Source organism: Falco naumanni, chromosome 13 (genome assembly GCF_017639655.2).
Source record: "Falco naumanni isolate bFalNau1 chromosome 13, bFalNau1.pat, whole genome shotgun sequence".
Lineage (NCBI taxonomy): Eukaryota > Metazoa > Chordata > Aves > Falconiformes > Falconidae > Falco > Falco naumanni.
The window spans coordinates 5,730,733-5,747,074 of NC_054066.1; the positions used below are offsets into that span (position 1 = coordinate 5,730,733).

Consider the following 16,342-nt stretch of genomic DNA (forward strand, 5'->3'; position numbering starts at 1 on the left):
TGCCTTGTGTGGCCTATTGATATGTCACCCATCATCAGGCTCCCAGTCCCCACTGAGGTACCAGACCCACTCCCTGGCCCCTAAGATTTCAAATGCCAGCACTGCATGCTTTGCTTTCTAAGTAGTAAAGATTTTCTTTGCATGCTTGTCTTAAGAAGATCTAGAAAATAAAACATTGTGTACCATGCTATCAAAGTTTATTCTTCTTGCCACTTTACGTCTCCCTGTGTATTGAATTGAAATGTCACCATCTAGGTTCAGACCACATGTGCACTTTTCTGTTGAGGAATACGCACCCACAGGAGGAGCTCACGGGTGTTGTATCGTCTCTAACAGGTGCATTGATGTGGGACAGTCATTTTAAAGGTTGCAGAAGGACACTTAGAGTGGTACTTGCAGTCCTGGTATAGCATGGTTGAATTTGGGTCAGGGTGAAGGAAGGTTGTTACTCTGTATTTGTGAAATCTAGTTCCCAAGCTTCCTCAGTTTGAAACCTAAGGTATTTTAAAGTGTTGTATTTTAATTAGAAGTTTGTGTTTACAAGTGACATATGTCCTACCCATAGTGATAGTGCAGAGCATATAGTTACAACGAATCCTGTCTTCAATTGTTTGCCTATCTTATATGGACACAAGCCTCCTTTCATAATAACAGTGTCTTGATGAAGCAAATTTTCAAGTAAAACAATTGTGAAAATGGTAATATTTCTCTGTATTGCTTTGGAGTCTGATGGTGTGTGGGCAGCCCCGTGGCGCTGACACGGCAAATTATATGCCAATGGTTGCCAGGTTAATCTAAGTGTCTTTGGTACTAAATTACATGATTTTGTTGTAGTTTTCTTGTTTGAGTCGTCCATTTCACTGAACCTTTGCTGTAGCAAAAAGCCATGCCTCAGCCTTTGTGCAACAGTTGGGCAGAGCTTTGGCCCTGGGTCCTTGATTTTTAGAATGGGGGGAAAGGTCCTAAACAGTACGAAGCTTTCACTTGTTTGATCAAACTGGTCCTCACATAGTGCTGACACTAGTGTCTAGCAGGAAGGTAGATGAAACAAGTAAGAAACATACTGTAAACGTGAGTATCAAAATGTATTTTGTTTTAAATTTGTATTGATAAGCATTATAATTGGGAGATGATTAATTTATTAAAGCATTTGATAGTTTTAATTTGTAAATAATGTTGAGTTAGCAAACAAGTAAAGAATGGATGAAACATTGCAAATTCAAGTTAGAGAATTCCTCAGCTGGGTCCTCTGTTTTTGCTCTGTTGGTATTTTTTTGTGGTAAACATGTACAGCAATAAAAGTGTTCCTAAGAATATACTCAGATGTCATAGAATATTCTAAGTATTCCAGTTATTTAATGAGATTCAGATTCCAGTTCTTCAGTTCCCTTATATGATAAATTATTTTGTAGGTAGGCATCTTTTTGGTGTTTTTGTAAAGGTCAGGTTTATGTGAAGATAAATCCATATACCGTATGTATAAACTGTTTCAACAGGTTCCTAATACCAGAAATTTTGGGAGGCTCCTTTGAAAACAACTTCTGTCAGAAGAATGGCATCGTCTTCCCTACAGATTTGTGCATTGCTGCTGGCTTTAGCAGGATTTACCATTTTACTTGTTACTACCATGTCCAACAGATGGAAAATTTCAGACTCTGCAACAGTGCTAGTTACTGCAGACTGGATTTCTGAAGGTCTTTGGATGGACTGTGCAGTGACTGCTTTTGGATCAATAGAGTGCAAAAAATTTCCCTACATGTTGAGTTCAGACAGTAAGTGTGCGTGACATATGTATATAAAATCCTGGGATGTAGTTTTATTCCTTCTTTCTGGGCAGCACGTTAGCACAGTTGGACAGCATACACTGTGTTATCATAGAGGGTCTAGTATGGACAGAATTTTTCATGTACTACATGCAGACAGGTTAAAGGGCTCCAGTGAAACCCATGTGCTTCATCTTACAATTCAGCTCAGTAACTGCTGTGGCTTTTATTGCCATCTCTGTTGTGTTGACATAGAGATAAGGGTGATATACAACAAATCTAAGATTTTTTTAATATATATATATTGTTTTGGAAGAAATAGCATCCTTTTACTCAGCCTAATTCTTAACTACATGCAGATCATAGGTCAATAAGCACTGGTGCTTGTTTGTGCTTTGGTGTGAGACAGGACTGCTTGAATATTCCAGAACTTGTTTGATACTTTGTGCTAAATCTGTGTATTTGTTCTGGAATTTCTCAGAGGTGGCCAGCTTAAATTAAAATACATCTGCACAACTGATGCTTTTGTGTTTTCTGAGGTAGACTGTGCTAGAAGAGTAGTTAATCTACAAATAGAAAGAGAAGAACTGCCTTTGTAGAGACTGGAAGTTATTGGTTTGGATTGTTTTGGATTTGAAAAAACTCTGTAAACACCATTTTTATGGCAAAGGACTAGGAAGGACTAACATTGAAGTTCGTTCCTCAGAAAACTGCAGAAGCAGTGACAGTATAGCCTTTGAAAACTGGTATTTTGTTAAGCTTTCTGTCTTCAACAGAACTTGTGTTTATTCTTTTACAACTTCCAGTATTGTACAGTCACTTTATGAATTATATAATGGAATCATTTCTTCAAGCCTTTCATGCTTTATAGATCCCTGATTACTGCCATTGCTGTTTGCCTGGACTCTTTCCAGCTGATTTATTCTCGATAAGAAGCGTTCAAAACTCGCAAATACCATGCCTCGCAGACTATGAACGCTTGTTGTTGTGGACTCTGCCAGAGTCAGAGCTGCCTTACCATAAGGCAGTTCTCTAAAATGCAAGAGTTTAACTCTCAAGAGTTAACTGTCAAGATTTAGCATATTCGTGGTTCTTCCTCAGGGCCCTGGCTTTGGTGGCCTCATCTGCTTTCACGATGATGGTGCCATAAGCTTCAGCATCCTGTAACAAGGCCAGAATTTGTAGCCTCAAAAGGCTAATCATGTACTTCCCAGGATTTTAGACATACTACTTGTGTCAGAGACAATGTCAGCTTTTCATACCGTTCTGGTACCCATTCTGCTTCTCTCTAAGACTTCCTCTACGTAGATACCAGATACCTAAATTTCATCTAGAAACTTACACATGATTTCTGGAAATCAGAGTGATGAGATGGTGCCCACAACCCTTCACTTCTCATACGTGGTAGCAAGGTGGCATGGATGGTTATGGTGGTGTGGCAGCTCTGCCTTGTTTCAGCCCTGTTATGGAGACAAGCAGAGTCAATATAGGACAGATTCCTTTTTTAAAAAAACACAGTTTCATTACACTCAACACGGAAAGATAATATTCCCCAGGAACAGAAGAGTTCCTGGGCGAACCAAAGCAGTTGCCTCCCAGGAATTCTCTTCCCTTCCTTCCTGTGGCCCCCGTAATTGGAAGAGAGGATGCCTGGCTGGCAGGGCTAGGTGGATCGTCTTCAGCTGTTCAAAGACCTGCATGTCTCCTAAAATCAGTGCAGCGTTCCTCGTGCTAGCTGACAGGCATGTCATGTGGCTGCCTGCAGAGTAGTTGCTATCTGTTGCAGGACTGTTTCTCTTCTTACAACGCTCAGTCAGCATTCCTGGGTCTTGGAACAAATCCACAGAACTGATCAAAAAGGTACAGCTCATGCTGATCAAACATTTAAGTTAATATTTTTCAGTATTTTTTTTCCAATTTTCTGATTTTTAAAAATACTATTTCTGCCTGTAAACCCTCTCTCAACCGTATTACATGCAAATATGCTCTGTTTTTGAGAATATCAGAGGGGTTAGGAGCAATTGCTCTCCTTGGTCATATATTGCTGCAGTCATATATGTTCATATCTTGGCACACTTTACTTAAATCAGGATTTTGTAATGAATTTTCCAATGAATCCCATTTATTGCACTTGGTTTGCATTGTGGAATGGTCGTGGAGTGTGCAAATTGGTTTCCTCGTGAACGAAGCAGAGCAGGGAAATGTGCTCCAGAAGCACACTTCCAGGCTTCCAGCTGTTGATGGCGATTCAGTTCATCTGACTGGGTTAGAGCACGTTTGTAGAAGAACTCCCAGGTTGTGGGTGGTGTTGATGTGAAGCTATTAACACCAACTCTTCTACACTGCTGATGGTAGCGCCTTCTGCAAGGCAGCATTTTCTCTTATGCCCATTGCTTACCAAACCATAGTTTAAGAAATTTAGTGAAGAATAACCCTGTGTTCTTCAGCACCACTGGAGAGTGATTTCCTTAGCGGAATGATTAAAAATGCCTGGTGCCATCCGGGAAAACTCATATATTCCAGGTCTGCAGTTTAATATTTTCTGTTTATATGTGCTTTATGACTGCCTGTTGAAAGAGTTTTCTTAATTAGGAAGAGATATTTTTTTAAAGAAATGAAATTCTTATTATATTTTTTTTTATCCTTGGCAGAGTATAAAATCTGGGGACACTTAATTCAAGGTTCCAACTAAACTCAACCTTGAAAGTCCTGTCAGCAGAGGTGATTGCTGAGGTAACCAGGGTAGCACCTATGTATGGGTAAATTAATTTGAAACTCTTTGAAGGGCTTTAAATGGGATGCAGATACTCCATTATGCTGGTACAGTGTGTTCATTTTAGTATGCCATTTTTTTTCAAATTGCAGTGACTTAGCAGAAGGAGGGAATTCAGTAAAAGTCACTGGAGAATAATGATTCTTACCTAACACACCATCTAGGTTTTTTAAAGGACTGCAAGTGTAGAGCTGCACAGGATTGCACTGGCTGTGCTGCCAAATCTGTCCTTATTTAAATCAGTGCCAGCGATTCTCTTGGCTACCAAAGGAGCAAAAATGTCATGGTGGCACTGTAGCATCCTTTTGCAGCTGAACCTGCCAATCTACAGCATCAGCTCTTTAAGTCTCCAGTGAATTTTGGAAAAGCAAAACAAAAAACCCCCAAACATATACCTGTTATGGGCAAGTTGTGCCTCTCTCAATGGCTAATCCTTCTGGTAGTCTTTGTGTAAATGCTGCAACTGTTACCATGTTGCATCATAGCAGAATTATTTTATGAAGAAACTCTGACTCCATTTCCTGGAGATAAGAGCAGGTTATCACTGCAAAAGAGGGTTAACCCCATTTGGATACACAAGCAGTTTAAGGTATTAACATTAGTGGGTGATGTGAATTGAGTCTATGACTTTGTCTAGTCAAGAACAGAAGCAAGTAAACCAAGTCTAACATACTTCTACTTCACCTAGAATAGGCGTTTTTTAAATACTAAGATATTCTGGCAAACAGACACAATCAGCTGATATGTATTATTTTTCAGATAGCTGTTTTCCTTCATCATTTTATTCCTTTTGAGATACATCTGTTACACTGTCTCATTCATTCCCTTATATTTCATTTCTGTGAAACATAGATTATTACAATTGTATTCCACTGTAACTGGGACTATTTTTAAGACTCAATGTGTTTAACTATAGATCAATAGACTGTAAAATATTAATGGAAACCAGTCATCCACAGACTTAACCTTCCTGAAAGAAGTTGGCAGTACAGTTGCTATGGATTACTTATGACCATAACTCAAAAAAATGCATTAGATTTTCTAGCAATAGAATAATGTTCCCATTCTCAAGCTTGTTAATACTTGAGTCATCAAGAAAATAACACAGTAAAACTTTTTGATTTGAGATCAATAATAAAATTACAAACAATTTTAACCTGTGTAAACCCTAGCTGACTTCAGAGGAGGGAGAGAAATAAAGTATTTGCCAATATTATCACTCTTAGAAGATATTTTGCAGAAATACTGGCTGGACTTTCTAGGCTGAGACTAAGAATAGGCTCATTTTGTCACTTCCCATTAGGAAAAGAATTAATATTGTCATTTAAAAAAAAAAGTTAATATCTTTATCATGAACTGCTCCCATTTCTTATTGTCATGCACTGTAAGCCTTATCTCTGGGGTTGAGCAAAGAGCAAAGGTAGCCTCATTTTGGAGTGAAACCCAGAGATAAAACAGCAAGGAGGCTTCTGAAAGGCTTCAGTTGATTGTAATCTAATTATAGGGATATTTAACTGTTACTAGTCACAAGCATGACTGCTGCATTGGAAATTGTTGGTTTTCTTTTGTGCTTGAGTGGGTGGGCACTTATTGGAGCTACTTTGCCGAATAATTACTGGAAAGTCTCCAGTATACATGGTAGTGTGATCACAACGTCTACATTATTTGAAAACCTGTGGAAGAGCTGTGCAGAAGACAGCACTGGAGTATCCAACTGCAGAGATTTTGACTCTATGCTTGCACTGCCTGGTATGTGACTTCACGCAGTCTTGTTTCTGTTGCTTAAAAATTTGTTGGAAAAAAAGTAGTAAGGCTTTTGTTTCAGTAGTCTAGTGGTACTGGAAAATAATTGGCCAAGAAGGACGTTGTGGGTTGTAGTAATAAAAATCTCTTCAGCAGCAGACTGTGTCAAGCACATTAGGAAAGGCTATAAAGTAAGGCAAATGAAGTTGTTTGATCAGACATTTATTTTAATAGGCATTTCAGATATGGTGTAATCTCTTTTCTAGCATCTTGTAGGAGGAATTAGTAGGATGACATTTTTGAACACATTTTATGACAGTTCCATGTTTATTTGGAATTCTTGTACAGGCCTTCTTTTGCAATACTTGCTAGCTAATGTACTGTAGCTGGAGTTTTTCACATAATAGTTAGGAAATACTATTTGTAACTAAGATGTGGTAGTGGGTTTTGGGTGTTGAGACTGAACACCATACATAAAGCAAGAAATACAAAGAGTATATGTTATACATTTCATAACATAATCATAACATACTATATTATAGGTTATACAGTGAGTATACATTATAAATTAATATACTTGGCAACTAATGTCTTCTTGGATGTTGTTCTAAATATCAGGAAATTTAGATCTGCTGGCTCCTGTACTCTGTCTCAGTTGTCAGCAGAACTGTGGATTGTCCTCAAATGCTCAACTAAGGCAATGTTCTTTGGATAGTGAGCATGTTTATAGACAGTAAAGCTAGTTTTAATTAGTCTTGAATAATTCCCAGAATTATTCCCAGAATAATTATCCCAGAATAAAAATGCCTTCCTACTTATTCAATCTATATTGGGAGGCAGCTAAACTAAATAGGTAGGAGGATACTCCTAATCCAAAGAATATGTAATATAGGATTAGTGGGAATTCACTTTCTCTCTCAGTCTGAAATAAACTGCTGGTGGTGACCCCCTCTGACCCTAGTGCAGCAATTCTCTGAAGCTGCCTGTGCCCAGTATTTAGGGAATAATCTGTTCTTTTCATCTTTCAGTGTTATCTAACAATTGGTTTTAAAATGCATGTGTGTATTAAGAGGAACATAACCCTATTTAAACTTCTTAGACTCAGCGATAGCAGGATCACGTCCATCGGACATTATCCTCTGCAGAGTGCTTATGTGAGTGTGCATTTGGTTCATGTCTAAACCACTGCAAGGGCTGGTTCATAACACTGCTGCTGACTCTGGGCAGCATCTTGTCATTGATGTATTTACACAGAGTGTTGCTCTGAGAGTGCCACAGAGCTCCCGTGTGTGCAGGTGTGGGCAACGGGGCCACATCAGGTCAACATCTTGGACCTGCTGAGAAAAAAGTGGGTTTTAAAGAAATGGGGCTGGGGGTGGGGGGTGCAGAAAAGAGCATCGTGCGTAGATGTGCTTAAGCAAAAGAGAAACAAATGCAAGCAACAGCAAGGCTAATTGAAAACTGCAGGTAACAACATGGAGACAGGAAGGAAAAAAATGAGGCCAGACAGAAAGCAAATGAATAGGTCAGGTTCGGAAAGTGAATTTCCGAAGATTAAATTTCATCAGTTGAACATCAGTTGGGCTGTTGAGAAGACGGCAGTATGTTTGAGAGGTGTAGGCAGGGGGAAAGGGAAGGTAAAAGCAGCTTGCAGAATTGTAGAGAAAAAAGGGATTTAGAAAGGAGAACTGGAAAAGAAACAATTTAGAAGACAGTGAATTGTAGAAAAAGCCAAGAGGGCAAGGGCAGTTAGGGAAACAAGGAAAGAGGAAGAAAGTGGGGTTGGTAGCAAAGAGGGCTGAGCAAACAGTGGGACCTCCAAGAAATCTCTGTAGCACTTGCAGATATGAGCCAAAGCAGACTAAAAACAATCGTGGCCAGTTTAGGTGTGTTTCAAATTGCTGTTTAGAAGCTTAACTGAAACTGCTGCAGCAGAAGATGCCAGGGATCAGTGGTAGGGGAAAAAACAGGAGTGTTTGTTACCTCTCATCAGAAGAACAGTGAAGATTTTCCATGAAGGTTTTTCCTTATTGGCAGCTGAACTGTGTGGTATACCTCTGGTTTTTGTTTTGTGCATGGGAAATATCAGATGTGGTTCTCTGAAAGAGATTTAAAGCTTTTGAATTCAGCAAGCCATTAGTCCAAATCACAAATGTCTGAAGTGAGGATCTTTTTAAAAGCAATACTGCATAAGATTCACTGGCTACTATGTATAGCTAGCAGTAGCCATCTAGTCACAGCTAGATTAAACATTTGGTATAAAAACATTATTTACCTGCTAAATGTTTCTTAAACTATCTTCCCCCACCACCCCCCACCCCCCCCCTTGTCAATGTTCCAAAGGTTTTTCTTCCAATGACACAATTTTGGAATAATTTCTTACAATTAGTATTAATTGCTAAAATGAACTGACTTTGTATCTTGTTCAATAAAATAATTTTTAAGTTGAAAACAACAAAAAAATGAGATTTCTGGACTGTGAAGTAAGCTTCTCAGTTAAGGTTGCTGAGGTTATCATATTGCGGGACAAAGAGGGTATGGTATTGGCTTGCAAGCAGTTAGCCCGAGGGTACGCTTGTGTGGCTGGGAAGGACATGGGGAGTCCCATCTCATACTGCAGGAGTCCCAGAGACCTGAAATGTAAGTCGGGTCCCTGCTGTGGGTAATTCCTTCTGCCATGGTGTAAGATCCCCAACTAGAAAGCAGCAGTGGACTTGAGTGCTTGTCCTAACAGTATCTTTTGCAGGGAAATGCCTTGACTGTTAGTGGTACTTGGAAGGGTCTTTTCACTTTTATTAGTCAGATTTTTTTCCCCTGAAAATTTTAAAATCAGTGCTTGACAATACATTAATTCCTCAAGTGTTATCCTTAAATTCTGTGTATTTCTCTCATGACTGCTTATTACTGTCTTTGATAACTCCTAAGCTTGCAGGACCAGTAATCTTAAGCCACATAAAGCTATACACCCCGCTGAGTCCGAGTGTGAGTCTATCACTTTGCCTCCTGTTTCTGTGCCTGATTTTTGTTGTCTGGAGTGTTATGGGCTCACTGCACTACAAAGCCAGAGAGTAGGTTAACATGGAGGACACAGAGGTGACCAAGGAGCAAGAGCTTGAGCGTTAACATCAACATTGCAACTGTCCAGATGTCGACCAGTTCAGACCCTTTTGTTGTGTGGTTAGAATCATTTAAGTTGGAAAAGACCTTTAAGATCATCAAGTGCAACAAAGTTAGCAGCCAAGACCTACTGGATTGATGACACTTGGCACGTTTATCTCATAATAAAGGTGCCAAAGTGCCATTCGACCCGTAACCTGCCAAAGCCAGGGTGTCATTTTAAAGGAGCCTGAAGTCCCTGTCTGACCTTCCTCCTTAGGCTGGTTAAGAATCTAGTCCTGGTGTTTGTGCAGTTGCTACCTCCATGTGAAGACCAGGAGCTAAAGTGATGCAGAACTGTCAGCACACCAAATTCTGCAAGGTGCCATCAGCAGCTGTAACCTCTCCACAGGAGTGTGTCCTCGGGAGGAGTGCTGCAGCTCCCCGATCCGCTCGTCTCCTCTTCGTTACCCTGACTCGGAGTTTAAAGTGCACTGCTAACTCGAGCACTTTCTTTCCCATCTCTTACTGGAAGTAGCAAAGCTGGCACGTTTTTCCAGTGCCTCTGTAGTGCCAGAGCCCCACACATGTTGGCTAGGCATGGGTTCAGAGGTGTCCTCTGCGCTCAGCTGTTCAGGTGTAAGGAAGGCACGAGGACTTGGGAGCAGGAGGCTTATTTCTGCTCCTGTAAATGACCATCTATGCTGCTACACGTTTTCCACAGGACTCAACACATGTATGCTGTGAAGGGCTTGCTATAATTTTTCAGGATTTACTAAAGGCCCAAGAGGATTTACTGAGCTTATAAAGTGTAAGTGTGGTTCAGCTCTGAAATCTGATTGACTTGAAGGCTAAACACTCCAGGGTTTGGAACCTTCTCTGAACCAAATAATGAAGCTGAACAAGATTCACTCATTACTCCTATTAATTTCATCACTCTCTCTAATCACTTCTATTTTTTTCAGCACAAGATTAATTTAATTTCTGTACAGAACCTGATTTGTTTTTCTCTTTTTCTGTCTTAGCTCATATTCAGGCATGCCGTGCCTTGATGATTACTTCCATCCTTTTGGGATTCATAGCTACAGTACTCTCGCTGCTTGGTTTGAAGTGCACAAACGTTGGGTTGAGCGATGAAGATGGAAAAATGAAGTTTGCTGTCACGGGAGGATTTCTCTTTATTTTAGGAGGTAATGTCGAGGCTGAAATGAGAATGCTATCAATACTGTGTATTGCTTTCACAGCTAGACTAAATGAAATGAACACTTGCTCTTGGTTTGAAGCTGTTATAGCCATTAAAGGAATCACTCATCTGTGTGCTTTTTAACTTTTCCTGGTAGGTCTCTGCTCCATGGTGGCTATTTCTTGGTATGCTGCGATGGTTACTGCTCAGTTTTTTGACCCATTGTATGCTGGAACCAAGTAAGTTGATAGATCTGTCATACCAAAGTCCCATCGTGTTTACAGGCAGCTGCACCAAGAGATGTTGGTGGGGAGGGAGGAGAGTTCTCCAAGGTTTAGTGACTGTGTGTGGAATATAAACCCCCCAGCTGAGGGGTTTCTGTACTGTGTTTACATTTTCTTGTGAGACTCATTAAAGTGCACATCTCAATTCTATGAAGAAGAAAAGGTAAGTCTTAATTTTCTTTGGCATTTAGACCAAAAGAGGTAAAGAATTCTAGTTATGGCTAGAATACAATGCCATAGATGTACAAGCAAATGAAAAAAACATACAGAAACCAGCGTCAGTTGTGTACTAGTGACCTGCAGATAGCTGAGAAACGTCATTGAAGCGTGCTGATTGTCTTAAAGAAGTAAAAACATATTTTTCACTACATATTAACAGCTCAACACTTGTTTGCCTTCTTACGAATTAAAATGAGGCGCAGTTGGTGGGACTTTCAGCCCATACAGTTGTGCACAAACAAGTTCCGAGGCATAAATGCCCTTATTCTTGTCGAATATAAACCCAACAGTCTTCAAAACCAAATGCCTGCTTACAGCACCTTATCTAGGTGCCATACTTAGCAATGAGGAACAAGGGTAGAGGTGACCGGGCCTCTCCTTCAGCGAGGGGGAAAAAGGGAGAGGGAAATGTCATATATTGTCTGTGGAACATGAGAGAGCTGGTTTGGGGGAACAGGAACATTTCTAATTTGCCAGTACCTCTACTGAATGTATACTTTTTAGATCAGTAAACTACAAATCTTTAGTTGCTAGGATCATGTTTGAAGTGTTTTGTAAGCTTCCTCCTGAGAATCAATTCAGGGAAGTCAGAGGTGAAGTGCTTTGTTATCAATCAAAGTACTTTAGGCAATTGCTTTGGACGTTTGTCAGTTTTCCTTGTGTTTTCAAAGAAGCACTTACAAAGAAATTGCACTTGTGAATACTTTTTGTTGTTTTATATCCTCTTGAGAGAATTATGCGAAGGGTAATAAATACGTTAGAGGACTGAAACAACTGTTGATAAGGAATTTCAGTTAGTGGGATAGTTGGCGAGTTTTATAGTTACCTGGTACAGCTCTGGGGCTTCAACATCAATGCATGTTAATCAGTTACCAGATTGTTTGCATTCAGTAGCTAAAGAAATCTTTTTTTTTTTTTTTTTTTTAATATCTAAACTTCATGTTTAAGGCTATCAATACACTAAGCAGTTCTTAGTGAATTAACTTTGATCATTGGTAAAGCCAGACATGCTCTTGAGGAAGTTTGTGCTCCTTGAACTCAGTGAGACATGTTTAAATTCAATTGCAGGTCAGTATTGATCCTCACTCTTAAGAGAGTGGCAGATCTATTTTTTCAGCTTGCATTTTTTTGGCCTGACTTAAGCAAATTAGTAAAGTTGACCTCCTGTAATTCTTAGAGGAACTTCTCATACAGCTGTGAAGGCAACCAAAGTTCTGCAGAGCTCTCCCATATACTTTCCTTTGGTATGACATCTACAGCGTTCCTGTCTACAGGTGACTGGTGAGCAGAGATGATTGCACGCACTGGGCAACACTCGCTGATTGTTCCTTAGTATTCCTCCAGCAACTTGCACTCCTGTTTTTTTGAGATAATGATTATCTCCTTGTTCCATGTTTGGGAATTGCCTAGAACAGCGGAGACCTTGTGGCTCCAGTGTGCGATGAGAACATGAAAAGCAGTGACCCTGTGTGAATCTTCCTGTTAGCAATTAATTCTGGACTAAGAAACTTTGACACTTGAATAACAATTTTGTGTTTGCAAGCAGAAAAAACTGCCACATACATGGTTTCAGTATACCTTCTACGCAGTCCATGACACTTATTTTGCCGTTATGTTAGGCATCTCAGACCACAGAGGTTCAGCTGTATTGTGGATATAGTATTTGAATATAAAAACTTGCTTGCCTTTTTTTTGCGAAACTCCTGCCAGACTTTCCCAGGCTCAGTTGTGTCTAATCTTTGGGTCAAATTCATTGTCAGTGGATTTCTTGGACTGGACTTGGGGGTTTCCTGAAAGATGTAGTTTTGTACAGTGTTGTGGTTTAACCCCAGCCAGCAACCCAGCACCACACAGCCACTTGCTCACTCCCCCTCACCCAGAGGGATGGGGAGGAGAATTGGAAAGGAATGTAAAACTCAAGGGTTGAGATAAGAACAATTTAACAGGGGAAGCAAAAGCCACGCACACAAGCAAAGCAAACCAAGGAATTCGTTCCCCACTGCCCATGGGCAGGCAGGTGTTCGGCCATCCCCAGGGCAGCGGGGCTCCAGCACGTGTAACGGGTACTCGGGAAGACAAACGCCATAATGCCAAATGTCCCCCCCTTCCTTCTTCTTCCCCCAGCTTATATACTCAGCATGTCATCATATGGCATGGAATATCCCTTTGGCCAGTTTGGGTCACCTGTCCTGGCTGTGTCCCCTCCCAATTTCCCGTCCCCCTCCAGCCCTCTCACTGGCAGGGCCCAAGGAACCGAAAAGTCCTTGACTTAGTATAAACATTACCCAGTAAAAACTAAAACCATCAGTGTGCTGTCAGCATTGTTCTCACACCAAATCCAAGACACAGCACTGCACCAGCTACTAAGAAGAGAATTAACTCCTATCCCAGCTGAAACCAGGACATACAGTAAAATGAGGAACTATTCTTTTCTTTTCCAGCCTGGGATTATTCATAAATGTATTCCGGACATATAACCACAGAGAGTGCTGAATATTCTTTAGGACACAGAAGTTTGAAAACTAGCCCTATACAAATAGCTACTTGTAGGTGATCTTGCATTGTGTCTATAGAAAGCTGATTTCTATGGTTTCTATGTTTAGTCTTTTTTTATGACATAGACAGTAAGGTCTGACTCATTCAGTTTCGCAAAATGACTTCAGTGGCACAGCTGATACAATGGCAAAATAAGTGTCGTGGCCTGCACAAAAAATATATTATTATCATTTATTATCAGCAATTTATTAAATATATGCAAGTATTTATTGTTACTTATCTTTATGTTGCTTAGTACTGCCTGTACTGCTGCTAATTTGGCAAAGCACTTAAATATACATGTAAGAGTTTTACTGAACAGACACAAAGACACATCTGTTCTCTTATCTGTTTAAGTACCTCTCAGTTAGCTGATTTCTATGCAGGCTAGAATTTGTTTTTGCATGATTTGTGCACCTTACGACTCGGTTGAAAATAATGGCTTTGTGATCCTGTTATATGCTGTTTCCATAAAATGTTTCCTGTTTCAGGTATGAATTAGGAGATGCTCTGTACTTAGGCTGGGCTGGATCGGTTCTTTATATGCTTGGTGGGATCTTACTGACTTGTTCTTGCAAAGGGAAGAAAAAACAGGATTACAGGTAACCTTGGATTTGTCATTTGAAATAGTAGCTGTCAAATAGGTACCATTTTCTACCTGTATGCTGTGCTCTTTCTCTCCCCGCTTGCCTGGTATAAGCCTGTAGCCATATAAAGTACAAAGAGGAAATTGTACCTATTAATTCAGTGCTTTGGCATTTCACAGACTTGTGATGGCAGGGGATGCTGTACCAAATACTTGTACCTCCTAGACAGTGTAGTTGTTGATACTTTGCCATCAGTGGTCACCTATAACTAGTGTTTGGTAATCCTGGGTACTCCTGATGGTTCTAAGATAAACATGATGAAAATGAACATTGAAAAAGCAAACTTATTGGCAAAGGAAAAGTATATAAAAAAAGATAGTGTCTTATATTATATTCAAGTGTCTCTGCAATACTCACTACTATGGAAATACTCAAGCGCCATTGAATTTGCAGAAAGTGTAATGGCATTTCCTTCCCAATGCATATCCAATTGATCATTAGCCGCATAGGCTTTTTTCCTTGTTTCTTACGGAAATGTCTTGTTGCACAGCAAATCAGAAAAGTTGAGATTTCTGGCCTCAATATTTAACCGTGCCTGGATTATTTTTTTTTTTTCAATCTTAAATTATTCACACATACGGAAGGTCCCTTTCTGAAGGAGAGGGATGGAATTGTCAGAAATAGCAGAGGTCCATATATACCCAGAAGAACCCAAATGACTTGGAGCTGTACTGGCTAAGCTTGAGAGAATGATAACATGGAAGGAAGGAGCATGCTCGCTGCTGCTGTATTTAATCTTAAGAAAGTTATGTCAAAAAACATAATATGTGAGAGTGTTCCTCTGGTACTCCATTGCCTAATCTGAAGCCATTAACTTTTATGGTAATATTTCATCAGCCACGTTGGACTTTAGATCTTGCTCACCATACTTTGATACAAAGTACCAAATATCCTGAAAATCAGGTAAAACTGATGTATGAAATTGAAGCGCAGCATGACAAATGACAGCTGAAAGGGTTGGCTGAAGACACTTCTGTTTTCCTTTTGCACCATCTTGATCTCTGTCTTAAAAACTGCAGCTTGCACAAAGGCATTAAGGTCTAGATTCTTTTCTGCTTTAGGGACTTGACTAAATCGCCATGAGGAAGAGCACATGTGAGTTAGGGATCCCATCTGTTTCTGGTTACAAGAGAGATGGCTGTGCTGCCTGTCCAAGAGCTCACCTCTTTCCCCTTAGCTATAAGACTGATGAGACTGATGGGCCTCTAATTTCTGCACCTTTGTGAAGCTATTGGTGGGACGGCTAGGGACTTAAATGAGTAACTTCCTAAGTATCTGAAGCAGTGGACAGGTGTGTAGTACTTATTATTTTTTATCTTTTTTTTTCTTCTTAATTTACAGTCGCAACAAATACACATATACAGCAGGCCAGGCACCTCATCAGCAGCGCATTTACACCAGCAACTCTGAGACAGTCATAAGCAACAAGGAGTATGTCTAAACTTGCTTGCACGTCGCTTGTAATGTTAGCAGGTTGTGAACTCGAATAAAGAAGTGAACTACTTCCAGGGTTCCAGTTCCAAGTTGCAATCTTTCATCTTAATTTGGAGCAGTACAAGGAGGAGTATACTTTTCAGTGTAAATAAGAATGGTTTTCCAGGAATGGTTTTCAACAAAAAATGCTGTGATGTGAAATCCTGAGGCATGAAGGTTTGCTGCGTGTTGAGAAGTCTGGTAAAATTTAACCACAGAGTGCGGTGTATCCTGGCAATCAAAAGCAACTGTTTTATTTCAGCTGACTCAGAAATGCGGAACTGTTATGCTGTAGCTGACTGCAAGTTAATATGTCTCACCGATAGAAATGTATTGTGTTTGCATTACTGTTCAGCTTCCTACTTTTGTGTAGCAGCTTTTGCTTCTGGCAGGAAATAAACTTTATTCCACAGACTAACTGAAACAGATTTTTGGATGAGTGGTATCCTGGCCATTAATAAGGATATACTCTATATACTATGGGGTTGAAGTCTCATGTTTTACTGAAATTCGTATTATCTATGATAGTCAAGCTTTATAAAAGCTACAAAAAATTTCCTTACAACCACTCACCTCCAAATCTGCAGATGTGCAACAAATTTCCTGTTGGCTGTAATGCAGATAGC

The 16,342-nt window shown here is 40.0% G+C and overlaps 1 protein-coding gene across 2 annotated transcripts; it reads left to right on the forward strand.

Annotated features, from left to right (window-relative positions):
- The first annotated feature begins 965 nt into the window (after window positions 1-965).
- On the forward strand, window positions 966-16,130 carry LOC121096798 (claudin-15-like). Of its 2 annotated transcripts, XM_040613313.1 has the most exons (6): window positions 966-1,071; window positions 1,497-1,772; window positions 10,401-10,565; window positions 10,716-10,797; window positions 14,088-14,198; window positions 15,585-16,130. In XM_040613313.1, the coding sequence occupies exons 2-6, from the start codon at window positions 1,553-1,555 to the stop codon at window positions 15,682-15,684; spliced, it is 678 nt and encodes a 225-aa protein (XP_040469247.1). In that variant the 5' UTR covers window positions 966-1,071; window positions 1,497-1,552; the 3' UTR covers window positions 15,685-16,130. The 2 variants fall into 2 exon arrangements, with proteins under 2 accessions (XP_040469247.1, XP_040469248.1); XM_040613314.1 differs by lacking the exons at window positions 966-1,071; window positions 1,497-1,772 and adding an exon at window positions 5,986-6,285.
- Window positions 16,131-16,342: the final 212 nt, after the last annotated feature.

What these genes read in the sequence shown, in the direction of transcription:
- LOC121096798 (XM_040613313.1), top strand. Translation starts at nt 1,553, where the DNA reads ATGGCATCGTCTTCCCTACAGATTTGTGCATTGCTGCTGGCTTTAGCA. An exon ending in ATTTCTCTTTATTTTAGGAG is followed by an intron (nt 10,566 to 10,715) that starts GTAATGTCGAGG and finishes TTTTCCTGGTAG; the next exon opens with GTCTCTGCTCCATGGTGGCT. An exon ending in AAGAAAAAACAGGATTACAG is followed by an intron (nt 14,199 to 15,584) that starts GTAACCTTGGAT and finishes CTTAATTTACAG; the next exon opens with TCGCAACAAATACACATATA.